This window comes from Apteryx rowi, unplaced genomic scaffold (assembly GCF_003343035.1).
Source record: "Apteryx rowi isolate R43461 unplaced genomic scaffold, aptRow1 scaffold_165, whole genome shotgun sequence".
In the NCBI taxonomy this organism is placed as follows: Eukaryota; Metazoa; Chordata; class Aves; order Apterygiformes; family Apterygidae; genus Apteryx; species Apteryx rowi.
Window position 1 is genome coordinate 1254613 of NW_020447919.1, and position 22596 is coordinate 1277208.

At 37.7% G+C, this 22596-nt stretch overlaps 1 protein-coding gene across 4 annotated transcripts in view; it reads left to right on the forward strand.

Moving 5' to 3' along the window:
• Window positions 1–112: 112 nt before the first annotated feature.
• MTDH (metadherin) overlaps window positions 113–22596 on the forward strand; it is a 33049-nt gene continuing 10565 nt past the window's right edge. The window contains exons 1-8 of one of the 4 annotated variants that reach the window (XM_026060145.1): window positions 113–610; window positions 6877–6981; window positions 10543–10624; window positions 11092–11271; window positions 12871–12939; window positions 15484–15735; window positions 18446–18532; window positions 20569–20667. In XM_026060145.1, the coding sequence (XP_025915930.1) occupies window positions 203–610; window positions 6877–6981; window positions 10543–10624; window positions 11092–11271; window positions 12871–12939; window positions 15484–15735; window positions 18446–18532; window positions 20569–20667 (1282 nt within the window). In that variant the 5' untranslated portion in view covers window positions 113–202. The remainder of the gene's footprint in view (window positions 611–6876; window positions 6982–10542; window positions 10625–11091; window positions 11272–12870; window positions 12940–15483; window positions 15736–18445; window positions 18533–20568; window positions 20668–22596) is intronic. The other 3 variants (XM_026060143.1, XM_026060142.1, XM_026060144.1) reach the window with 3 other exon arrangements.

Sequence of the window (22596 nt, forward strand, 5' to 3'; positions counted from 1 at the left end):
CCGGGTGCGGGACGTCTTGTCCGGCGGCCTGGGCGCCTCCGGGCCGAACGAGCGGCGCCCCCCGCAGAGGCTCCGTCCCCCGCGGCGGCTCCGGCGCGGCTCGGCGACGCGAGCGCGGCTCTCGCGGGGCCGCGATGCGCTCGGCCTGAGCGCTCCCTCGCCGCCGCGCCCGGTTCCGGCCCCTTCGGGGTAGGGGGCAGCGATGGCTGCGGCGAGCTGGCAGGAGGCGGCGGCCCAGCAGGCCGAGGAGGCGGCGGCCCGGGTGCGGGACGTCTTGTCCGGCGGCCTGGGCCTGCTGCGCACCGAGCTGGGCCTGGAGCTGGGCCTCGACCCGCAGGGCCTCCCGACCTGGCTCGCCCTGGTCGGCCCGGCCGCGTTGGGGCTGCTGCTGCTGGGACTGCTGTTGGCCGCGGCCTGCGGAGGCGGCTTCCGCAAGAAGCGGGCTCGGAGCGCGGCGCAGCGGAAGGGCGAGGAGGCGGCCGGCCCGGGCCTGACAGGCGGCGGGGGCCCGAGCAAGGCGGCTGCGGGCGCGGGGACTGGGCAGCTGCTGCTGAAGGGCGAAGAGCAGAAGAAGCGCAACAAGAAGAAGCTGGTGGAGAAAGCGGCGCGGGTGAGGGGGGCTACGCCGCCGCGGAGGGACGGGGCTGAGGCCCGGACCCCGGGTGGGCGCGGGGGGCCGGAGGGACTGGGTGACGAAAGGCTCCTTGGCGGGGCACGATGGGGACGATAGAGGCGGCGGCTGTTTTTCCCCTGGCAGCGGCGAGTCCCCTGCGGGAAGGGGGAGAAGAGGCAGGAGAGAAGTGGGAGGGCGTCTGGGCGAGCAGCCCAACGCTGCTAGTTCTCCCCAGGCCTTTTCTCCGGGGCCCCGTGCTCGGTAAAACGCCTACCTGTTAAATAGGCCCCGAAGAGAAAGGGGCAGGACCTCCGCGGAGTCTGGAGGCAGCAGCCCCCCCCCGAGAGCGGACGCACAATTTACCTGAGTGACATTCCCCTGTGTGTGCTGAGGGGGAGGGGGCCGGGCTCTGTTGTGGAGCTGACTTATGTCGTCTGGGTTACTCAGTTGCTTTAAAAGCCTAAAAGAGTGGCAGACACAGAATTATTTGTTAATCTGGGGAACGAGGAAAGTACTCTTTTTTTTTAAAGAAGTTTTTCAGTGGAACTATGAAGTATTTGAAAGCAGTATTTATTATTAGTCAAAATCTTACTCGGTTAGGAACTGGTGTTGGAGACCTTAGTATGGTTTAGGTTTTCAAGCCAAGAGTTGCAGTCCAGGCAGGTATAGACTAGTGGAAGCGACATTGTGAGACCCATAAATGCTGTAATGATACAAACTTCAGGAAGGATTTTTGCTGCATCTTTTCAGCAGACCATCTAAGATCAATCTTTTGATGAGTGTGCCTCAGCAGGAATTTGTCTGATTTAGTAGTTACAGTAAGGATCATCTTCTTTAAAATCTGTGTCTTAGTATCTCCTTAAAAACAGATCATTCCTGTCCCCCCTCCCCCCCTTTTTTTTTAATCTTAGTATATGGTATGGGAGCCCTATGTGCTTGCTAATATGCTTGTACTTCATGAGGAAATTAATAGAATGCAGAAATTATTGACTAGTCCCTTTAAAGTTTTCACTTATCAGAGTTTTGGGGCTGAAGGGATTGTTTCTATAGCTTTTCTTTTGTTAGTATGAATGTAATCCTATTTATGTCCAAATGGATTATAGGAATGAAAGTGCAGCAGATGTCCCCTGGCGTATCATAACTGTAGTTTAAATGTGTGTATCTTGCAATATAAAATCTGAGTTGTTTACCTGACAACCTGCAAAAGGAGAGAAAGTGGGTTGTACCTTTGATTCTTTTGTAATGCTGAGACCTGAGATAAGTTTGTATTTTGGTATGTGTAATTTTTTAATGAGAAATTAAGGCTAGAATATCTTTTCAAAAAAAGAAGGTCTGCACACACTACCAAACAGTCCTTGGTGACCAGTGAACTACTGAAGTTGATTCTGCAAGTTGCAAGAAACTAAAAGTTGAGCACCAAGAARAAGCAGCATTCTGATTCAGAATTTTTCAAGTATAGATAGGTCTCCATTTTAGAGAAGACATGAAGATGCAGTGTTTTTTGCCGTCTTGAAAGGCAGATCCTCCAAAATCTAACAGATTTGTTAGTCTTTGTCCTAAAGGAAGCATAATCCCARAAATAATTTAGTTCCCCCCCCCCTTTTTTTTTTTTAACTCCGTGTAAAAACAGCATAAACTCTTGCAAGTCATCACTGAAGACRTTAAAAACTGTCTCAACAGAAGATAGGATGAAGAGATGCTACTAGTTTGACAATGATCTGAAGTGCAGGGCTTCGTAAAGGAAACTTTGTATTAATTGTATGTAAACATATTTAACTAACCAACATTGTATTTGGTGAATTTAAATACTTGTACTGTTTGAAGACTAATTTACTCAGGCACAGAATTATGAAAGTTAAGGCCATGTAAGACCAAGTATTTTCATAGTCAAAGCTGAGTAAAACAGTTTTCAGCTGTCAACCTGTCATTCAGTATTTTGAGGGGGTTTTAAGTCATTTTCATACTACTGTGCATTCATTATGTCCATGCAGAGTTTAAAAAAAAAAAGTGTTTTCCAAAAAGAAAATGCACAAACTAAATCATTAATTATAGAGCAAATAAGTTTATATCAGTGGTAAAGCTAAATGGGCCTGCCTCATGCTCATAATCCAGATAACTTAATTGGAACCTCTATTAGCATGCTCCCCCTAAATGTTTTCTGACTTTGTTTCACCTGAAAAACATTCAAAATAGCATTGAAAACTTAAAGATGCAACAAAAACTCTTCCTGTAGGTTGTGTAGTGGTTTTCAGCTTATATCTTTGTACATCTCTGATGCTAATAATGAGGACTTTGAAGGGAAAAGAGTAAGCCCATTACCAGTAGATTTACTACAKGGTTTGCTATGCCAGGGTCTGTATTTCCATTGCCAGCATTTCAGAAAGCTTAAAACAACTGGTTTACGTGGATTAAAAAGCACACTGCAGATGCCTAATTAAAAGTTATATGATTATTTCAATATAGAATTACTGAGCTCATTATATGACAGGTGGTGCATAACTGATCAGTGAGGATCAGAAATATTCTTGACTGTACCCTTTCTGAGGAAGCCTGTTGATTTGTTTCTTGCAGTTGGCTTTATTCAGTTGCTTTATTCAGTGTGCAACCTACCTAATACTTTTATTAAAATAAGTTTAGTTGAGTAGCAGTATGTTGACTAGATATGCTAACAACTGTTGGGCTCTGTTTATTTACTTCCTATAGGCAGACTGAGGTAAAATGAAGCTGAAATAGTTCAGTGTTCATAAACACAGTAGTTTACAGAGCCGGTTCTGGTTTTCTCCAACTGCTTGCAGCAAGGTAGTGTCATGGGATCCTTACTTTTGATCTCTCTATAGTATCTTTTTGACCTCTCTTTAGTATCTCTGTTTAGGTACATGTGTGATAAACTTCAAACTACTTTCTCTCTTTTCTTAAATCCTGGCAGAGGAAAAGCTTTTTGTCTCCTGTCCTATCTCAGAGTCCTTTGACCCCTGTTAAGATTTTTTTTTTTTTTTTTGCTCCCAAGCAACATCTTTGATTTTGATTCCTCTCCCTTGTGAAAAATTCCTGTGCCTGCCTCTGCTGCTTTTTAGTTTCACCTTTTTCTATTGAAAGTTTATTCTTACCAGACTTCTGGACAATCTGCAAAGCACTGTAGAAACATAAGAGTAACCATTTTCTCTCCTCTGCTCCAGCTTTCAGAAAGTCATTCATACTGTCTATTTGTAAATGCAGAAAATGCGTGACAATGCACTTCGTATCATTTCAAGTATACCTTAACAGTAAAGGCTAGCCATTGAAACTTAGTTTTAGGAAAAGCGTTGGCATTCATGTGGAAAATCTTACTGCTTCACATGCTTGAATGTATTTTTTCAGACGACAGTTTTCTTTGTATTCTTATTATGCTTAAAAATAGACTTTATAAAGACTTTTTCAAATTTTTAACTATTTTCATAGGTACCTGTGTATATGTTAAGTGTCAGATTGCTAGAGAAGTAGGACTGTAGGTTTGTCCAGTGCTCAAAGAGAGCACTAGTTTCTTACTCAAGAAAATATTGCAGAAAATAGTAGTGATAAACAATAAACAGATTCTTTCATTAGCCCAAAACATTCCAAGTATGTCCATCTTTGTAATGTGTAACTAAGGGCTGTGACTAGTCTAGCTTTTCAAGAAGCAGATGATAGCAATTTCATTACCGTTTCTTGGAGAATACTGTAAAACTGAAGTATCCATAGCACTCTATCTTAACACTTTCAAAAATGAATGAGAGTGGAAAAAAATTTAAATAAACCTTTAAAATCAGCAGACAGATTGGAAACATTCAGAAATGAGTATTATTATTAACAGGATTATTTTTTTTCACCATGTCCCATCTTCACTATATCTTTAAGGATTGAGAGGAAAGATGGAATATAATAACAACATTGTGGTATTTGACTGAATTAATTTTGTTGGTGGAATGTTAATGTTGCTGTGAAGTTTTAAACTGCAATCTTTTTTTGGTTGTAGTTGTCTTTAAAAAAAAAAATTGTAGAACAGGTTTGTTTTTTTTCCCTTCCCCTTTCCCATGTCTGTTACCATCTTTGGTATATGCAAAAATGTCCACAGAAATTTTGCTTAAAATTCTATGATTCATCTGTGGGCAGAAATTAAATGTGGAAACCTTCTACTGAAGAGGTAAATATTACAAATATTCAGGGAAAAATGTATGAAAKTACTAGTTTTGAAATTTGTTTTTAATGGTCATTGTCAACATGATCAGATGATTAGACAGTGATTTAAGCAGTCATGTGGATGAATCAACCTGAGGGTTCTTAATGGACATGAATTAGTCTAGAACAAGACTTCTGAGAAACAGATTGTTTTGAGAGGGGTAAAGAAACTGGTTTTCAAACTTAAGATATTTCTAGTTTGTACAGTAATCCAGGATCATTTCACAACAGCCAAACTCTATGTATGTAATACCAGTGAAGTAAAACAAGACACAGAATTAAAGAAAAAAGTTGGTTACAGACATTTTTTAGCATAAGTCCAAAAACTGATTCATCAAATCATTTTTCTAAATATCCTACTAAATAGCTTAGAAATAATATTTCATTATATCTCGAACTTGAGATCTTAAACRTCATGGGTACTAAAATGAATTAAAAGATATCACCCACAAATAATACAGCCGTGTGGAACCTGGAGAAAATAGAGATTCAAGAAATGCTTCTGGAAACAAGTTATTTTGAAGACTGTACATCAGATCTTTGGTATCCCTGTAGAATCTATTACTGAGAGGAACTTTACACAGAGTTTTGAGATGCAGGTCTATAAAATATACTCCATTCTCAGAATACCAAGAGAGTTGTAGTGTATCTTAGATGTAAAATATATAGTTTAAAACTCTATGCTCATTGCAGGAGAAGAGGGATTAGGTGATCTGATCTTTCAATTTCTATTAATAGTTGCGAAATAAGAAGTTGGCATGCTAACTAACTACACTAAGCAATACTATGTTCTGCACTGGTGAAATATGTCAAGGGTGCTTTGTAAGCATAATATACCATAGCAAGACTTAATACCCTGTACCAGTTAAACTGGGATTCAGATTTAGTCTTTAAAAGAGTAGCTCTCACTAAGTTGTAATATGACCTTTGTTTTATTTTAAAGCAATCAAATTGGTGTGATGCAGAATTAAGGTAGTTTTTTTAAATAAACAACTAAAAATAATATGTGTATTGGTTTAAATTTTATTTAAACATGAAAAATCATCTTTGCACAGAAAATGTATTTGTCTCAGACATTAAAGCAGTTACATAGACTAGTTCTTTATGCTTAACATCCTAAATTTAAGACTGAAAATTAAATATCTGAATCATTATGAATGTGGTATAACCAGAAACTTGTTTGCACCCGGTGTCAGTTACTGCCTTTGGCAATTGCTTTTGACTCAGTGAGATTAATGTCTTACAGTAGTATAATATTTAGCATATTTTCATTTGTTCTGGAGTTAAGCACAATAACAAAAAGCTAAGACTGAAGTTAGCATTAAACRTGACTTTAAAAAAACCCTGTAATTATGGTTTTGTCCTGTATAGGTATTATATAAGCTAAGGCATGCACCTTTGCTATCAAAGGTGAAGATGAAGACTAATTTAATGATTGTCTGGAGTTTTAACTTTATCACAGAAACATATGGTAATTTTCTTCCCATTATTATTACGTGAGGCGAAAGTAGTGGACAAATGTAATGAGTATATGCAAGTCCGTCCATCTGAAAAGAACAGAAGAATGTCCTTTATTCATGCTTCATGTTCAATTTCTAATTTCTATTCAACTGTGAAATTTAACTTGTGAAGGAAGTGAGCTGTGTGTGATTTGCACAGGTGCTTGGAGAATAAAGTGCAGAGACTTTTTTAAGCTAGAAATTATTTTAAAAAATCAGTCCATTGCCAAACTGCTGCAAAGTGTTAAATGCGTTCTGTTAATTAGATAACTTATGGCACATACAGCTGGTAGCTTTCAGAAATTTGTTTTGATAAGTAATTCCTGTGTTGGATAGGCTTGGTAAGAGATGAGTAGACTTCTGTGTTCTTTTTCTCATTCATACATTTGGTTAATATAGAATTGCAGTGAGTATTTTGACTGCCTGTCCAAAATTTTGTCTGATTTACTTAGTAATCTTGTGAGCATTTTTCAGTCAATGAATAGTTGCATTTCAGTAATCATGTAATTTGAACTTTGCTTCATCTGCTTTCTCCACGTTTTTTATTATTCACATTTATTGTTTATACAGCCTAATGGACAGTCTATCCTTGACGTATCTGAAGATGAAATAATGCAGACTGTTCGTAGAGAAAACATAAAGCAGCCTTTGGATGCAGAAAAGAAGAATGAGAAGGTCAGTTATGGATTTGAAATTACAATGTCAAAGTTTAATGTGTGTTATTTCTGTATCTGAAAACCCTACCTGTGATTTGAAATTGTCTTTCTTCTTCCGTGAAGAGACATCTTTCTTATTGTGAAGAGTACTAACCTAATTTGGTGTTGGAAAGAGCTAAAGTAGTATTTTTCTTTAACTTCTGAGATCATGCGTTATCATGGAATATTTGAATGAAGCAAAACAAAAAACTGCTAAAGGCGGAAATTTCTGTTCACATTAAGTCTACAGAAATAAAGTTTGTGTTTCATCTTTGCTTGCTTCTGTGGAGATGCTACATAATGATAGTATTGTTAAGGGGCTTGTAAATGATCTAACAGTTGAGGGACTGCTATTCAAAGAATAAGACCATGTTCTCGCATATTTCTTTTGTCAGATCTAGCCATTAGTGATTAGAGTTCCTAACTTCTGATGACAAACAGGAGCTTTGAAGTCTTCTGTCAGCTTTTTGTTATGCAAATTAAACAGCTAAATTTAAAGCTTTTTAAAGCTGGGTCTATAGCTTTATCTAAAATGTAACCGTATTAATGGCAATGTGATATTTTTGCACTGTAAGTTCTGATTTCTTCTAGCCTTATCATAAATGCTGTCACTTCTAGTCAACATAGATATATTTATGATAGGCTTGTGATCAAAACTGATTTTTGTCTTGGTTCTTTTGCTAACATTATGCATGAAATTTTCCTACTGGCCTGGATTTCTGAAAATACATAATACATCTCCTGGTTTGTGCTATAGTGAAGACTGGGCTGCCAGTTATGTTCTGGTAAAGATTGCTGCGTTGTTTTTATCCTGTTAGCTGTGATAAAACTTTTTGCCTTTCGAGAGCCTTTAAATATGTGTGTTTTTTCTTTTTGACAAAGTAAATTAATTAAAACCGTTTGGTGTATTTGAGGGTTAATTAGTAGAATTGATTAATTCTCTTCACAGAATGCATTTGCTATAAGTAAACTGAGGAGTATTGGAAAAAGAAACAATTCGCCTTACACAGTGAGACACCAATAGCTTGTTATTTTTGTAGCTCACTCGAACTTCAGTTAACTTACTTGACTACCCTTTAGTTATTTTTGCAGTTAGTATGTTGGCTAACAGACAACATATCCTGTTAGCTGGCTATAGGGCTATAGAAGTTTTTCGAGACATTGGCAAATAAAAAGACTTTTCTGTGAAATGGCTTTGCCTTAAACTTTCATCCTGCACTCTACTCTGTTCTCCATGAAACACATACCAGATTAACTTTGTGCTTTGTCAAGGACAGAATAAAATGTGATCCTGAAGAGTATCTGATTTTTTTTCTTCTCAACTTTCACTGTATCTTAAGCAGATTTCCAAGTAGGTAGGGTGTTAAAATGCTAAACTCTAGCCTTGGCTTAAGATTGCAAACGTAGTAATTTGAATTTTGAAATGCTAAGTTGAAGCTGCAGCTCCAGGAAATCAGTACCGCTACATGGGTATGGATGCTCATTCGACAGATTGTATGTTCACCTCACTTTGGGGAAGCGTGGACAGAGCATGTTTGCTTCAATTAAGAACAGCCCCAAGGACTTTCTTTAAGCTTTGTGCAGGTAACGTTATAGGCATTAACTATTTGATTAAGCCACTCATAGCATCCATTGCATTTGTAACATGAGCCTCCTAAAGTTCTAAGGGGTCCTGTATAGGTGTTTGTTCTTTGTATTGCTTGGGAGCATAAGTTGATGGGTGGGATTAAGTAGTGTTTGTGTGTGTATGGAGATACATGTAGTGTGTGTGTGTGTGTATATATATATGTATATAAAAAATAGCTATGATCTGAAGGATATGATTTTTTTTTCACTTAAATATACATTTGCAATGAAAGTAGTGCTCACTTTGTGTTTCTGCATTTCTTCACTGCTTCAGGGTTGTAAATGTCATGTGTTTTTCAGAACATAAAACTTAGAATAAACGAATCTTCTTGTTCTACTTAGAGGGGAAAAAGAAATTTGGGTAATGTCAGGATTGTGGCTGTTCATATGATATATGATCTCATCATGTCTCTTGACRTTTTGAATGGGGTCTTCCCTTTTTTGCATTTTTGTATCTTGAGCAGTGCAGGGTGTGTTTGGGGGGGGGATTTTTCTGTTTGTTTGTCTGTTTGTTTTGTTTCTTAATATATCGGACTGCTTCTAAGAAGTGGTTCTCTGGATGAAATTGCAGGATCTTAAAACTTCATTGTGAATTCTGTTTGCAGATACACAAAACTGAATTATCTTGAATACTAGAAATAGATTGTTAAAGATGAGGAAGAAAGACTTACTTATATTGTTTATTCCTGCGTGGAGGCCCATGCATCTGATAGATTTTAAAATTCTGGCTGCCGATTCCTCGTGTGTTTTGGCTGGTAGCAGAGCCAACACTGGCATCTTTTTAAGCTGGTTTGAATGAATGGGGCTGTTGCAAAGTGATAGGCTAGTTTACTTGCTCACCTTTAATGTCTTTGCTGCTTCAATCAGTTGTGTTACAGAGATAGTGACTGTTACAGCACTAAGTTGGGCTGGCAGGTGATGAATAAATTAGTTAAGTACCAAGTTCCAGTAACTCAGGTTAGGAAAGCAAATTTATTTTCAATATTTGTATTGTTACAAAGATATTAAGAGACAGGTAACCAGTGCTTCCCCTTAATTCATTTGAGTAGATAACCATCTTTCTTTAAAAACTTCTGTTTTTCTCATTCAGTTTTATCTGGTAGTTCTTACACCTGTCTTTGCTAGGTTTAAGTCTTTCAATGTTGTATTTTCTTTCTAAGGAGGTAATCAARTCAATTTGCCATCACATTAGCTTGTCAAAAGATTAAACCCAAAGGCATTCTGTGATATATGTCATCTCAATTCCTTGGATCATTTTTTGTACAACTTTTTCTCAACCTCATCTTTTTAACATGGTATATTACTACCTGTTGCACCAAAACATCTTGCAGAGGTAAATTCATCTCTTCCTATTCATTTATCTCTGCTTGAATAGCCAAGCAGCAGTAGCTGGTGATAACTTGAAAAAACTGTGAATTTACASTGTAAACTCTCATCACTGTTCTGTTTCAAAGTAGTTTTCCATGCTGGGATCCTCTTCCCCCTTCTCCCCCCAACTTTTTTCTTTTAAAGGCATCACTGGCATTCTTTGTTCCTCAAAGTATAACTTTATACTTCCTTCTGTACAAAAAAGATTTTGCCTGAGTGGAGTCTGTCTGCCAACCAGTTCATATTCCTCTGTGATTGTGGTGCCATCAGTATAGCTTCCTCCACCAATCTTTGTGCTTTGTAGCATAAGCACTCGTTTCCCTCACCCGCCATTTGCATACTGCGTAATTCTTCCATGTTACTTCAGTAGTCCTAATTTATATTTAGGAATCAGTATTGTTTAATATCCCTTTCATTTTAAAGTGACTGTCTGTACAGAGRGTTAATCAGGGAATTCTGTTTTAAATTTGCTTCTGTTTTTTGGAAATTCTGAATTAGTATGCAATCAGTAAGTAATTATTAAGATAACGTTTTATTTTTATTCTAGTCAAAGAAAAAAAAGAAATCAAAGGGAGATGCTAAAACGGTTCAGGATGTGTCACGTCTAGATGGAAAGGAAGTTGATGAAGGTACTGAACGCAAACACACACAAATGCAATCAGACATATTTTGGCTTAAATATTATTTAAGAGTTACTTGTTTGTATGTTTCATAAAGAAACACGGGAAACTCATTTTGTCGTAACTCCACAGTTGCATGTTATACCTGGAAATCTTACTTTTGAAACAAGAACTTTCCACTTCAACTGTTTTATTACAGTTAAACCTACAAAACCTGAGATAAGTCATGAATAATAGGGCCCTCATGCTGTTCATGTTTTTCTCAGTGAAGCAAAGTATTGTTGCATTGCATCCAGAAAAACTTAATCTTCAATGAATTGCTCATGTTTTCATACTAATGTTGAAGTTGACTACCATGTCTGTAATTTTTAAATAAATTTAACATAGATTCAGACTTCAGTTTGATCTGAAACAAACTCTTTCCTTTCTACTGTCTAACTTATTTGGTGATGTTTTTATTTGGGGGGATATTTTAGGAACCTGGGAAACTAAAATCAGTAACAGAGAAAAGCGACAGCAACGTAAGCGAGACAAGGTATTGACTGACACTGGCTCAGGAGAGCTGAATCTCCAAGGAATGGAAAATGCAGTTACTGTATCCATTGAACAACTGATGCCTACACCATCACTTCCGGTCGGTCTCAGAAAAAATAAAGGTATGGTAGAGAGAGGTGTGGATGAATACTAGAAAGATAATGTCTTTTGATTGTATAAAGTATTGACTCTGTTTGGATGTATCCTAGATATATAGGGAAGGTGTACTCTTGAGAAATCATTTCAAGTCATTTAAAGATACTTTGCATTGTGTAAAACTTCCCCCCACCCACCCCCATGCCCTCCTCCATTTTCTTTTTGAGCTGCGCTTTCAGGTAAAGCTCTGCGGAGAACACTCTGAAGTAAGTGGCTGCAGCACTGGCCTCCAACACTAGTGCTCTCTCCATTGAGACATGATATATTGGTAGCTGGACTTGCACAGGCATGTGCCCCTACTCCTTCATTTGTTCTTCTGCTTACTCTGCCTTTTATGTTTCTGGAGACTTCAAAGGCTTCAAAGGCACCCTCAGCACTGTTGCAGGCAGCACCAGCTCCCTGTTTTCTGAATGCTTGCTTGCAGGAAGGTTATGCACATGAGTTCTCTATTCATTCAGGTCATTCACTGGTCTAACTGCTTAACAAGTAGATTTTTGCTTCAGCATCTGATTTATTAGCACCTATGCTAAACCTATTCATAATAATCAGGCACATTTGACTGAGATTTAGTAACCAATTATTATAGTTAAGGAGTAACTAAGGAGTTGCAAACTTTAGCTTTTATGGCTGCTACTGTTCCAGAAAAGTCATGGGTTGGGTTGGTTTAAACCACATGTAGGCACAGCAACTCATATTTGGCTGCAATTGAGAAGTAGTTTAAGAAGCTAAAAGAGTCTAAAGACACAGCCAAGCAGTTTAGATTTTTTTATGTACTTTTAATGTATTGATATACTTGGTACTTTAAGTAGAAGAAACTTCAGTGTTCTAGCAAAGTGGCAAAAAGACTGAGCCTAACTGCTATCTTGTACCTTGTAACAATATATTGAGAGTTGCAAGCCTTAGCTCACTGGTGTTTTTTATTAGCACTGACATCTTTACTGAGTGTGTGGTTCTTGTCCTTGAGGACTAAATCCAGTCWTTTTTTTTGTGTTTTTTTCTCTGCCTTTTTACATACAAACAGCTTCAAGAAATGCATAACTGCAGCTGTTTATATATTCTGTGGTTATCCAGGATTTCTGTAACCTCTCTAGGCAGAGTCCATAACACATCGTGTGTTCTTATAGATCACCATGTACCAGATTAATTTGAAAAGAGTTCAGCTGTGTCTAGTGTTTTCATGGTAAGGTGAAAGTTAGAAATAGCTGTMTATTTCTGAAAGACTTAGAGTTCTCCTTTGCTTGAAAATAGCAGCTTCTGCTTTGGGTTTCTACCTGCCAGTCCTGGGAAACTAGCTAGAATTTGAAATCCACATTTGCTCAATTCCTAGGCCCTAAGTCAGCTTTGAACTCAGTCTGTCTATAAAATAAGCACAAATAATAAAAATCAGAACATTTAATTTTATTCTAAAGTTTCCTAGTAATGCCTTAATTTACTTTTAAGATATTGTTGCACTTTTCCCCCCCTTTTTTCCCCTTYGTGTGTCAGTAATAAATACTCTTTTATATTATTTTTACAACTGTTGCTGTCTGCAAAACTTACTCTGTCTTCTCCCATCTCTTGATCAGGTGACACACTTCTGAATGTACAAGTTAGCAACTCTAAAACTGCAAAGGGAGAGTCAGCAATTCCACAAGGTAGAAGACTTTCATTACTAGGCATCTTAATTAACTAGAAGTGTTGTACAAAAGTGAAAACACAAATCATCAGYGTAGGATGTGGTACAGTTACTGATCTGGAACTTTATTATGCAGCTGGTTCTTTTGGCTATGCAAATGTTATACTTCTAAATTGCAATTGCTTCTTGATAAGTTGAAAACAGTTTCTGTTACATGTATAGATATGTATAAAATATAGAAAAGAATGATACGATATCTCTAATTTTCAAACAGATTACGTACTATACCAATTGTTACTCATACAGCAAAGAAGCTTATTCTCAAGCTCCAGTTAAGAATCATCATGCTAGCCTTATGAACTTGCTCACTTTTTATGTTAACTAATTGTTTGCCAAAAGAAAACCTTAGTGTAAATAACTACATTAGAGTTCAAAAATATCAGTCTTGGTTATAATGAAATCTGTGCTTGCTGCAGATTGTGTACACATGGGTTATTCAGTTCTTCACATGCTCCTTTGAGAGGCATACTGTAGGTATATTYGTTTTAAGAAGAATATTATATATGTCATACACAAAATTGTTAAATATTTGGCCACTTTTCGACTGTGAGTGTTGAATCTTAGCATTTTTTATGAGATACTGATCCAACTGTGTTTAAAGTGAATTAATTTGTCAGAATGAAATCAGGATAGTTCTTTCTTATTCATAGCTATATGTTAAGCCAACGTTAGTGGTGTTGCTTTAACCAAAAGTAGTCTGTGTAATTAAGCAAGTCGACAATTGAGTTATTAAGAGCACCCAGATCCAGAAAGTGAATCGCTATCTGCTAGTTTTTCAGAGCTTTGCTTCACATGAAAACCTTTTGAACTATAGCACAGAAGGAAGGAGCTGTACTCTTCTCAGGGATGCGTAATGAGAGGACAGGAGGCACTGCTCGAGTTGAGCAAGGGACATTCTGATTGGCCAGTGGGAAGAGAACTCTTCACTGTGTTGTCCAGAGATACTGTAGACTCTCCAGCCGTAATGATTTCCAAAAGTTGACTAATGTGGTATAATTTTGAAGTTAGCCCTACTTTGAGCAGGTGACTTCTAGAGGTCCCTTCCAACCTTAAGTTTTCTGTGATCCTGTGAAATGTTGCTGGTTATAGAGACAGTAAATGTTAGTGATGAGAGACTAGTATGATAAACAGAATAATCAAGCTCTTGCTTCAGGACTTTAGCTGTCTTCTTGGAAGGTCACAGAAGAATTTTTTTTTCACCAAGGTACGGCTTGGTTTCTGTATGTTTGCTATTTTTGTTGTTGCCTGCCCCTAAGGCATCATGGTATCCGTAGAGGACACTGAGTGGCACAAACAATACAAGTGCTCTGAAGTTGTATAGAGAAAGGATAGTGTTTTTATGTATAGAAATGATGACTTTATGGGTGTCTGAGTTTGGAAATAGGATTTGTCTACTCAAACTATTTAGGTATATCACACCTAATCATTTCCCTGGCAATAAGGCTGCCTTGGATGCAGCAGATTCATGTTGTCTGATATTTTAATTCTCAAATTCATATATTTAGTCTGACTGTCATTTTTTATCATAGCTGTCATAGCTTTTGTTGGCATATGATGTTGACTGAATTATGCATCAGTTCTTGGTTGACTCTAAGTGTTATACTCGCAGTATGCAATTATTTCTTAATCAGTTTAAATCAGCAGTTTCTCTGTTGAGAATTGTTTGCGATATGTAGATCAGGCTGGGTGTACCAGGTGACCTTCACATTTTGCAAGGACATAAAAAGATTTCATAATGATCCTTATACTGTGTTACTCAGTGTACTACTGAATTCTCTCAAAGAATTCATTAAACTTGCTATGACTGGTAATTCCTCAGTAGGACAGACTGTTGTAGATAAAAACTTGTGGTCTTTTGCATTAGTGTAACATAGAATACATTGYTTATAACTTAAAGTTTAAGAGAGCTTTACCATGTTTTTTTCCTTTAAATTAATGGCCTCTATACTTGAGTGTAATAGCTGTGCTCCTTGAAAAGTCCCTATAGTGTTTGGGAAGCATTTTCTACTCCTTGATCTTTTTTGTTTCAGTTCCTGCTTGGAGAACTTCTGTATGCCACCATAGTTACAAAGCAGAAAAATTGTCCCGTTCAGTGCATGGGGCTTCCCACAAACCATTAAGTTGCTTATTCCCTGTTGGATAAGAGAAATGACCTGGCAGCATTGGCAGTCTGTCTCCCCCACACTTTTTTTTTGTTATTATGATCTAGAGGCACTGGTGGCCACAAGATACTAGCCCTATAAGGAAGAGGACATAGAGTAGAGCATAATTTGGTGTTGTTGTATCCTCACTCATCAAGTTAGTAGACAGATGGTGATTATCATCTGAACTGGAAAATCATCTGAGAGCAGCAGCTCTCTTCTATATTGCACTTGTATAGCAAAGCTGCTATTGATTTGTACTTGCTTTTTTTTATTGTTAAGTATATGTGCATGTATGTAATATTTCAATTCTTCGTCTGGTTCTTGTTTTACATAATGCTTTCATAATGCTTTTATGTAAGTTTCTCCAGGATTGAATGAAAGCCATACTGTAAATGGAGGAAGCTGGAATGAGAAGCCTGTAAAAATCTCCTCACAGATTGGTGTAGGGGAGGAGAAATGGACATCTGTGTCCTCAGCTACAGCTGGGAAGAGGAAGACAGAGACATCAGCCTGGGGCCAGGATACTGGAGATGCTAATGGCAATGGAAAAGACTGGGGCGTAACCCTGGTGGGCAGGCCCTGGAAAGAACGTTCTTTGTTCACTCCTATTGGTAAGCTATTCTGAGAGAATTTTGCTTCATTTAAGAAGTATAATTTTGTAAAAATGCTTAGTAGTGAATCTCTTGAATAGCTTTATGCTTATATGTTTTTAAAAAAAAAAAAAGGAGAAAAATCTTTGAATGGTCTAGTGAAACGCGATTCAAGCATTTTCTGTTTGTTGTAAGTTCTGACGTAATGGTTTATTTTCTGCGCCTCTGATTTAGCTGGTTTTTTGCAGTGTATCTGAAGAAAAATCTTTCTGTGGAGGAAAGTGATATAAAAATCTTGATTTCTAAAATTCTGATAGTAAATGTTAAATAACTTTGAAATGTAACTTTTTTTATGTGAATGTATTCTTAGAACATGGGTCGTAAATCAGTTCTGTTGATCCAATACAAGATCTACTGTATCTCTGTTATTTCTGACGGATGTTTGCTTAGGCTCCATGGATGAAGATTGTTCAGCTCTCATGACAGTCTCTTGAAGTGTTTCACCGTTTTTCCCATTACAAATTGTTTTTCTTTAGTCTTTTCCAGTATAGTTTTTAGACTATTGCCACTTGTACTGTCCAGAATAAACAGGGAGAGGAGACTGCTTTTTGTCTTTGCAACAACCTTCTTATTAGCAAATACTACATTATGGGCCCAGTCTCTAGTCTAAGTGGTCCTAGTTTCCTCTAGTGTGGTGGGTTTTTTGTTTGTTTGTTTTTTAGTCAGCAGTGTTGCTTTAATATAGATATCTTCCATTTGTCCCACATATCTTGAAATGTGGTGCCTGAGACTGGACCTGGTATTCCATCAGAAGCATTACTATTGCTGGGTAGAGCAAAGGTTTGTTTCATATTCCTGTTAACCTTATTCTGCATTAATGCAGTATTTTTTTAGTGACTGTGAACAGCTTGAGGTTGTTACGTTACCAAGGGTAAATCATGCTTGACCAGGCTGATTGCCTTCTGGTAAAATGCCTGGATTTGGTGATGAGGGGGAAGCCATGGCTGTTGTTTACCTCAACTATAGTATGATTTTCAACACTGTCTCTCACAATATTTTTGTGTCCAAGCTAGGGTGTTGTGATCTGGATGGCTGAAAAACTAGATGGGTAAAAATCTGGTCAGGGCCAGAAGGTAGTGGTAGATGTATCATACTTTGTGGAGGCTCCTAACAAGGGGAGTATCATAGGTGTCTGTACTTAAACCTGTCCTGTTTATCATCTTTATCAATGACCTGGAGGTGGTGACAGTGTCACTCACATCAGATATGCAGATTACATCAAACTGAGGGGGGAGACCAGTTGATACACACGAGATCAGGGCTGCCATCCAGAGGGACCTAAAGAGGCCAGGGGAATGGGCCAACAGGCACTTTAGGAAATTCAACAAGGACAAAAGTGCGAAGCCCTGCAGCCAGGAAGGAAGAACCCCGCACCTGGGGACTGGCTGGCTGGGGAGCAGCCCTTTGGGAAAGGGTCCTGGTGGACAGCAAGCTGAATGTGAGCCACCACGTGGCCTGGCAGCAAAGGACACCAGCAGTGGTCTGGGCTGTCGTAATGGGAATCAGTAGATGGGAGGCAGCGATTATCCCCCTCTGCTCCACACTCTTTAGGCTGCATCTGGAGCACTGCATCCAGTCTARGGCCTCCCATTACAGGTAAGGCATTGATCAGCTGGAGCAAGTTCAGCAAAGGGCAACCACGATGGTTGGGACTGGAGCACTTGTCCAGGAAGGAGATGCTGAGAGAATGGGGCTTGTTTAGCCTGGAGCAGGGAAGGCTTCAGTGGGGCCAAACAGTAGCCTGCCAGTACCTGTGAGGTACTGCTCTACCCAGAAGACAGAACCAGGCTCTTCACGGTGGTGCATAGCGGGAGGATGAGAGACGATGGACACAAGTTGAAACAAGAGATTCAGTCTGGAGAAGGGAGAAACTTATTCCCCGTGGGGACTGTCAGGCATTGTAACAGGTTGCCCAGAGAGGTTTGTGCTGTCTCCATCCTTGGAGGTTTTCAAGACGCAGCTTGATAAAACTCTGTGCAACCTGGTCTGTCTTCAGAGCTTACCTTGCTTTGAGCAGGAGGTTGTACTAGAGAGCTCCTGAGGTCCCTTCCAGGCTGATTTATTCTGTTTGCAGTTCACTGTAACCCCAGTAGTTTTTGTTTAGAGCAGCATTCTAACCAGCTGTTTCTTTGGACACATTTGTGCCACTGATTATTTCTGCTTATTTTTTTTCTACCTTCTATTTAACATTCAAGTATATCTTATTTTTTAATCAGTATCTCCTATTTGTCATAAACTATTCTGAAGTCAGTTCTGTTCTTTGACGTATTTACAATTTGCTCCAAGCCAAGCGCCCTCTACAGAGTTAATAAATATGCTTTTTAATAACGTAGATAATAACGGGGAAAAATGTAACAGTATGGGACTCAAAATACAGTCTTCTCCTTTGGAAAAAGTTTATATATAGAAATGGCTATAGAGGGAGAAATACCTTAGCTGAAAAATTGTTTCAAATTGAACATTCATACATGCGTATCTCTGTCAGCACTGATTGTCACTTAGTAAGTGAAATAATGCCATCAGTTATGTGAAATGTTAATATGGCTGGAGCTGCTTCTGCTTTTCTGACCCCACTCATCATTAAATAGCTAACTTTATTTTCAACAATGCCAGCAGTGGGAAGTTAGCTCTTCTTTTTTTCTTTTCTTTTTTTGTCTTTCTTCCCCCACAGCTGCTTGGAATGTGGATGCAAGGATTAATACCTCTGAGCAGAATTCTACGTCTTTCTCTTCATTTGGATTAACTCCTGGAGTGTCTGGTATGTACACCCTCCCAAAGACTTTCCCCTCGCTTCTCCCCCGCCAGGAGGAATAGAATTTGCCAAGTGTTATTAATTTGCATCTTTCCCATTGCTCTTCAAGAATAGTCTAGCTGTAAACAAATTGAAGACAGGTTTTATGAGAGTTTGGAAAGGGTTTTTTGGTTTTGGGTTTTTTTTTTGTAGTTACATTCAAATTATGTAATAAAGTCATTGTTTTAAATTCATAATCAGGAGCTAAATCAGAAGGTGATACTTTTTCATATCCTTCCTGTTTGTGTGTTCAGTCTAAATGATGGGCATAAGGAAATGCTCAGTCATTGCTTTGTCTCAAGTTGGAGATCTGAAGTTTGCTTTCTAGGAAAGTTTATTTACTCTGAACTTCTGTTTTTTCATCAAGAAACTGAAGCACTACTTTCTAAATATGTTCCTTAGGCAGGATTTGAACTCCTGAGTCTTTGCTCTTTAGAATGGGTGAGAAATCTGAACTCTGTACTTTTTTGTTTCGAAGGGTGAAATTGCTGTAAAGTACAGAACGGGGTTCCTAACAACTTTTGCATGTTAAAACTACTGACATCCTAAGTGTTATAGCAATCTATTAGTAAAGGAATAGTATGTCAAGTTTTCTGCTCTTGCTTGTATACTGCCATGGTCTAGCAACCTTGGCATGGCCATCTTCTTTTTGGAAGTAGCTGGCAAAGTGCTTATGCACTTAAGGCTATGTTTACTTGTTGTTATTGCAGTCTGTAGTCTGTTAACTGAAACTAGAGCTCAGTGTCCTACAGCTCACATTAGTGCTTCAGTTTCTACATGTACATTGTGCCAGTATAGCAAAGATGTTATATACGCCAAGGTATAATTATCAGACTTTTCAAGGAACTGACAGCTGTTCACTTGAAGACTGACAGAAAGCTTGTTTTAAAGAACAGGAAGAAAAAAAAGAAGTCTTAACTATAGAAAGGGTTTTAATATGGAAAGTTACGTTTACTAGGGGAGCCATTTAAATTCAAGTTCAATCTCTGGGCTAACACTTAAAAAAAAATTTAGTAAATAAAGTGGGATGACTTGTTTGGGATTCATCTTCAATATTACCACTGCAACCTTAATTTAGAGAGAAGCACAAAGACAACGAAGTATATTCATCATCTTTGCACATTAGCCAACAATGTTGTGATGCAAAGGGGCCATTTTGCACAGATGTTTATAAAGTAGAGAGAACCAAATAACTATATTCATATTTAAACTTTGTTTCAGAAATAAGTCTCATCTTAAAGTTACATGTTAATTTCTTTCACTATGGTCTCACACTTAAGTTCTTCTGGTTTTGTCCTTTTTCCCAAAATTGTTTTTGTTTCATGACTCCTTATTTTTCAGATGGTCTTAAAATAATGATATTAGGTGTTTAGTACTTCCTATTATCATGACTGGTATTGGCCTTATTGTTGCTTGTTATGCATCATGCTGCTTTTATGTTCCTGAAGTGTTTTACTTGAGAAGTGGATGTTTCCTTAGTAATGAATAATTTAATGCAGTGTAAYTTATCAGATTTCTTCCTAGCACTCTGGATCATTGGGTTTTGGTTTTTTGTTTGGTTGGGTTTTTTAGCTACTCTCTGTAAGAATTCTTACTGATACAGGGTAAATAATTTTACCACCCATAAAAATTCGTTGGGCTTTCCAGTTTAAGGAGACTGCTGTAAGTCATATAGAATGCTATTATTTATCCTTTTTTTCTCATCCTTCTTATCTATCTTATCCTTCTCCTGATCTGTCCTTTTTCTTATCTTTCTTTTTTTCCCTTTTCCTGTTTTTTCCTGACTTAACTTTGCATCTTCCATCTTCAGTTCCCTTGTTTTCTGAATATATCTCATTTTGAAGAGCTTAGTAGATTTCCTGTCCTTCTGTGCAGTCTTTAGAGTCATACTTTTTTCTTTGAGCATTCTGTCTTTCCTTTCTTATTTTGCTTTGAATTTCTTTACCCAAGAAAATTCATGAAGTTTGTAACTAACAAGTACAATTGTATTTATTCCCTTCCAGGATCCAACAGTGAGTCAGCTTCTCAGGCTGGTACTTCTGATTTTCAGTGGGATTTAAGTCATGCTCAACCCCCTGTTGATGACGAATGGTCTGGGTTAAGTATGTTCCTCTAAAATGCTCATAAACAAAAATTGTAATTTCCGTCTTTTTAAAGTGTAGTTACTTCTATTAGCTACTTGCATTAGCCAGTAGCTAGCCTCTGAAGAAAAAATTAAATGTTTTACTTTTGTAAAGCTAAATATCAATTTGAAGAAAGCAGATTGGAGGGAAAAGTATTTTGATGGATGATAAGAAATAATTATTACATTTTTAGACAAAATACTTGGTTATCAAAACTCAAAGTGAAAGAAAGCTCATGTTTTTTAGGGTAGTTCTGGCTTTTGCTAGAAAAGTTGGTAATGAATTAAAATAGCCTAATTTGCTGCGACTTCTAGGAAAAATCTACTGCAAGACTGGAAAAGATGTGTTGGTATTACATTGTATTTGAACAACTGAGTTTGCTTTTATGTATTGTATTATATTKTATCTTACTGAAAATATGACATAAGACTCTTGTATGTAGTGCAACTTGCTTCCTCATTCAGCAAACATTAGGAAGTTTTAATAGGCATAAAATTACTGGATAGAGGTCATTGGGATTACTTGGGAGTTGTAGTCAAGTTGGTGTTTACTCTCCCCTTCCTGCTAATTTCAAATTTTATGCTTGTAGTTCTTATCACAGTCTCTCCCAAAATCAGGGCTGTAGTATAATGAAGTTACAGGCATATCCAAATATTTACTAGCAAACTACTTGTGAAGAAAGCTTTCAGCCCAACTTCACCTTTTGAATTGTGTTGTAATTGATATTTTCATTTAATCAAATCTAAGAATGTTTAATTAAGAACAGTAATGTAGTGTCTGTCATCAGGTGACTAACTTTAAAGAAAAAGAAAAAACTGACCACAAAGGTTGCTTTACAGTCATTAAACAAGAAGCTCTTTTTAGAGAGAAGATAACGCGCAAAAGTAGAATTGGAAGCACTTGACGAAATTACTGATTCCACCAATTCTGGCATGACCACTCTGATACCAAATAATTTCAGAACTTACCTTTTTTCTTATCTGGGTTAAGGATAAGTAAAGCATACTTCAGTTAATCATCTGAAAATGATCATTTTTCTGTATTAGCAAGAGCATAGTTAATTCACATTTCTGAGTGTGGAATGTTTATGGCTTCTATTAATAAAGTCATTTTGTCATAGATTTCAAGTAGTTGAAGTATGCTAAAAGAGAAATGGGGGAATAATTAAATTTCAAGCTACTGTGATGCACCTTACTGTGGTAGCAGATTGAGTACAAGGAAATTTACATGTACAGATACTGCCAATATTTCATTTTCTAAAAAAGAGTGGAGAATTTTCTTTAAGAAACTGGTGAGAAGGCAATAGATAAGCCTATTAATTGTTAGATATGTTAAGCAGCAGTTCATTATTCAGATCAGTAAATTTTTGCATATACTGTCCAAAGTAGATGTAAAAATGTTACCTAAATACTTAAAAAAGAAGAGATGGAAAAGTATTCTAAGTAATCATAGAAATTTTGGTTTTGGAACATTTGCTAGTAAATGTAATTGGGTTTATTACTGCTTTTCCTTTTGACTTAAGTTTTCAGATGTTTAAAATGAATCCTGCCACAGTTTGCAAACCAGCTTTGAATCTTTTCCCTCTATTTGGCATAGTTTGAGAGTAAGAAGTATTTGTAATGTTGGTCTTTATTTTGTGTTTATGATTCTGTTATAAGGTATTCAGTTTTGAAACCAGCTTTCTGTAACTTTCTACTAATTGACCTGTTAAATCTGTCATTCATGACAACATAAATGTATGCCATCATAAGTGGACGCTAGTGGCAAAACAGAGTAGGGGCTTGCAGAGTCTTAGAGAAAAATAAGGTATATAAGAATGTCAGTGATACTAAGCCAAAAGTCATCCTGTAAGTTTTACCTTTTCAGATACATCACTTCTGTAGAATTCATACCAAAAGTAAGATTGAT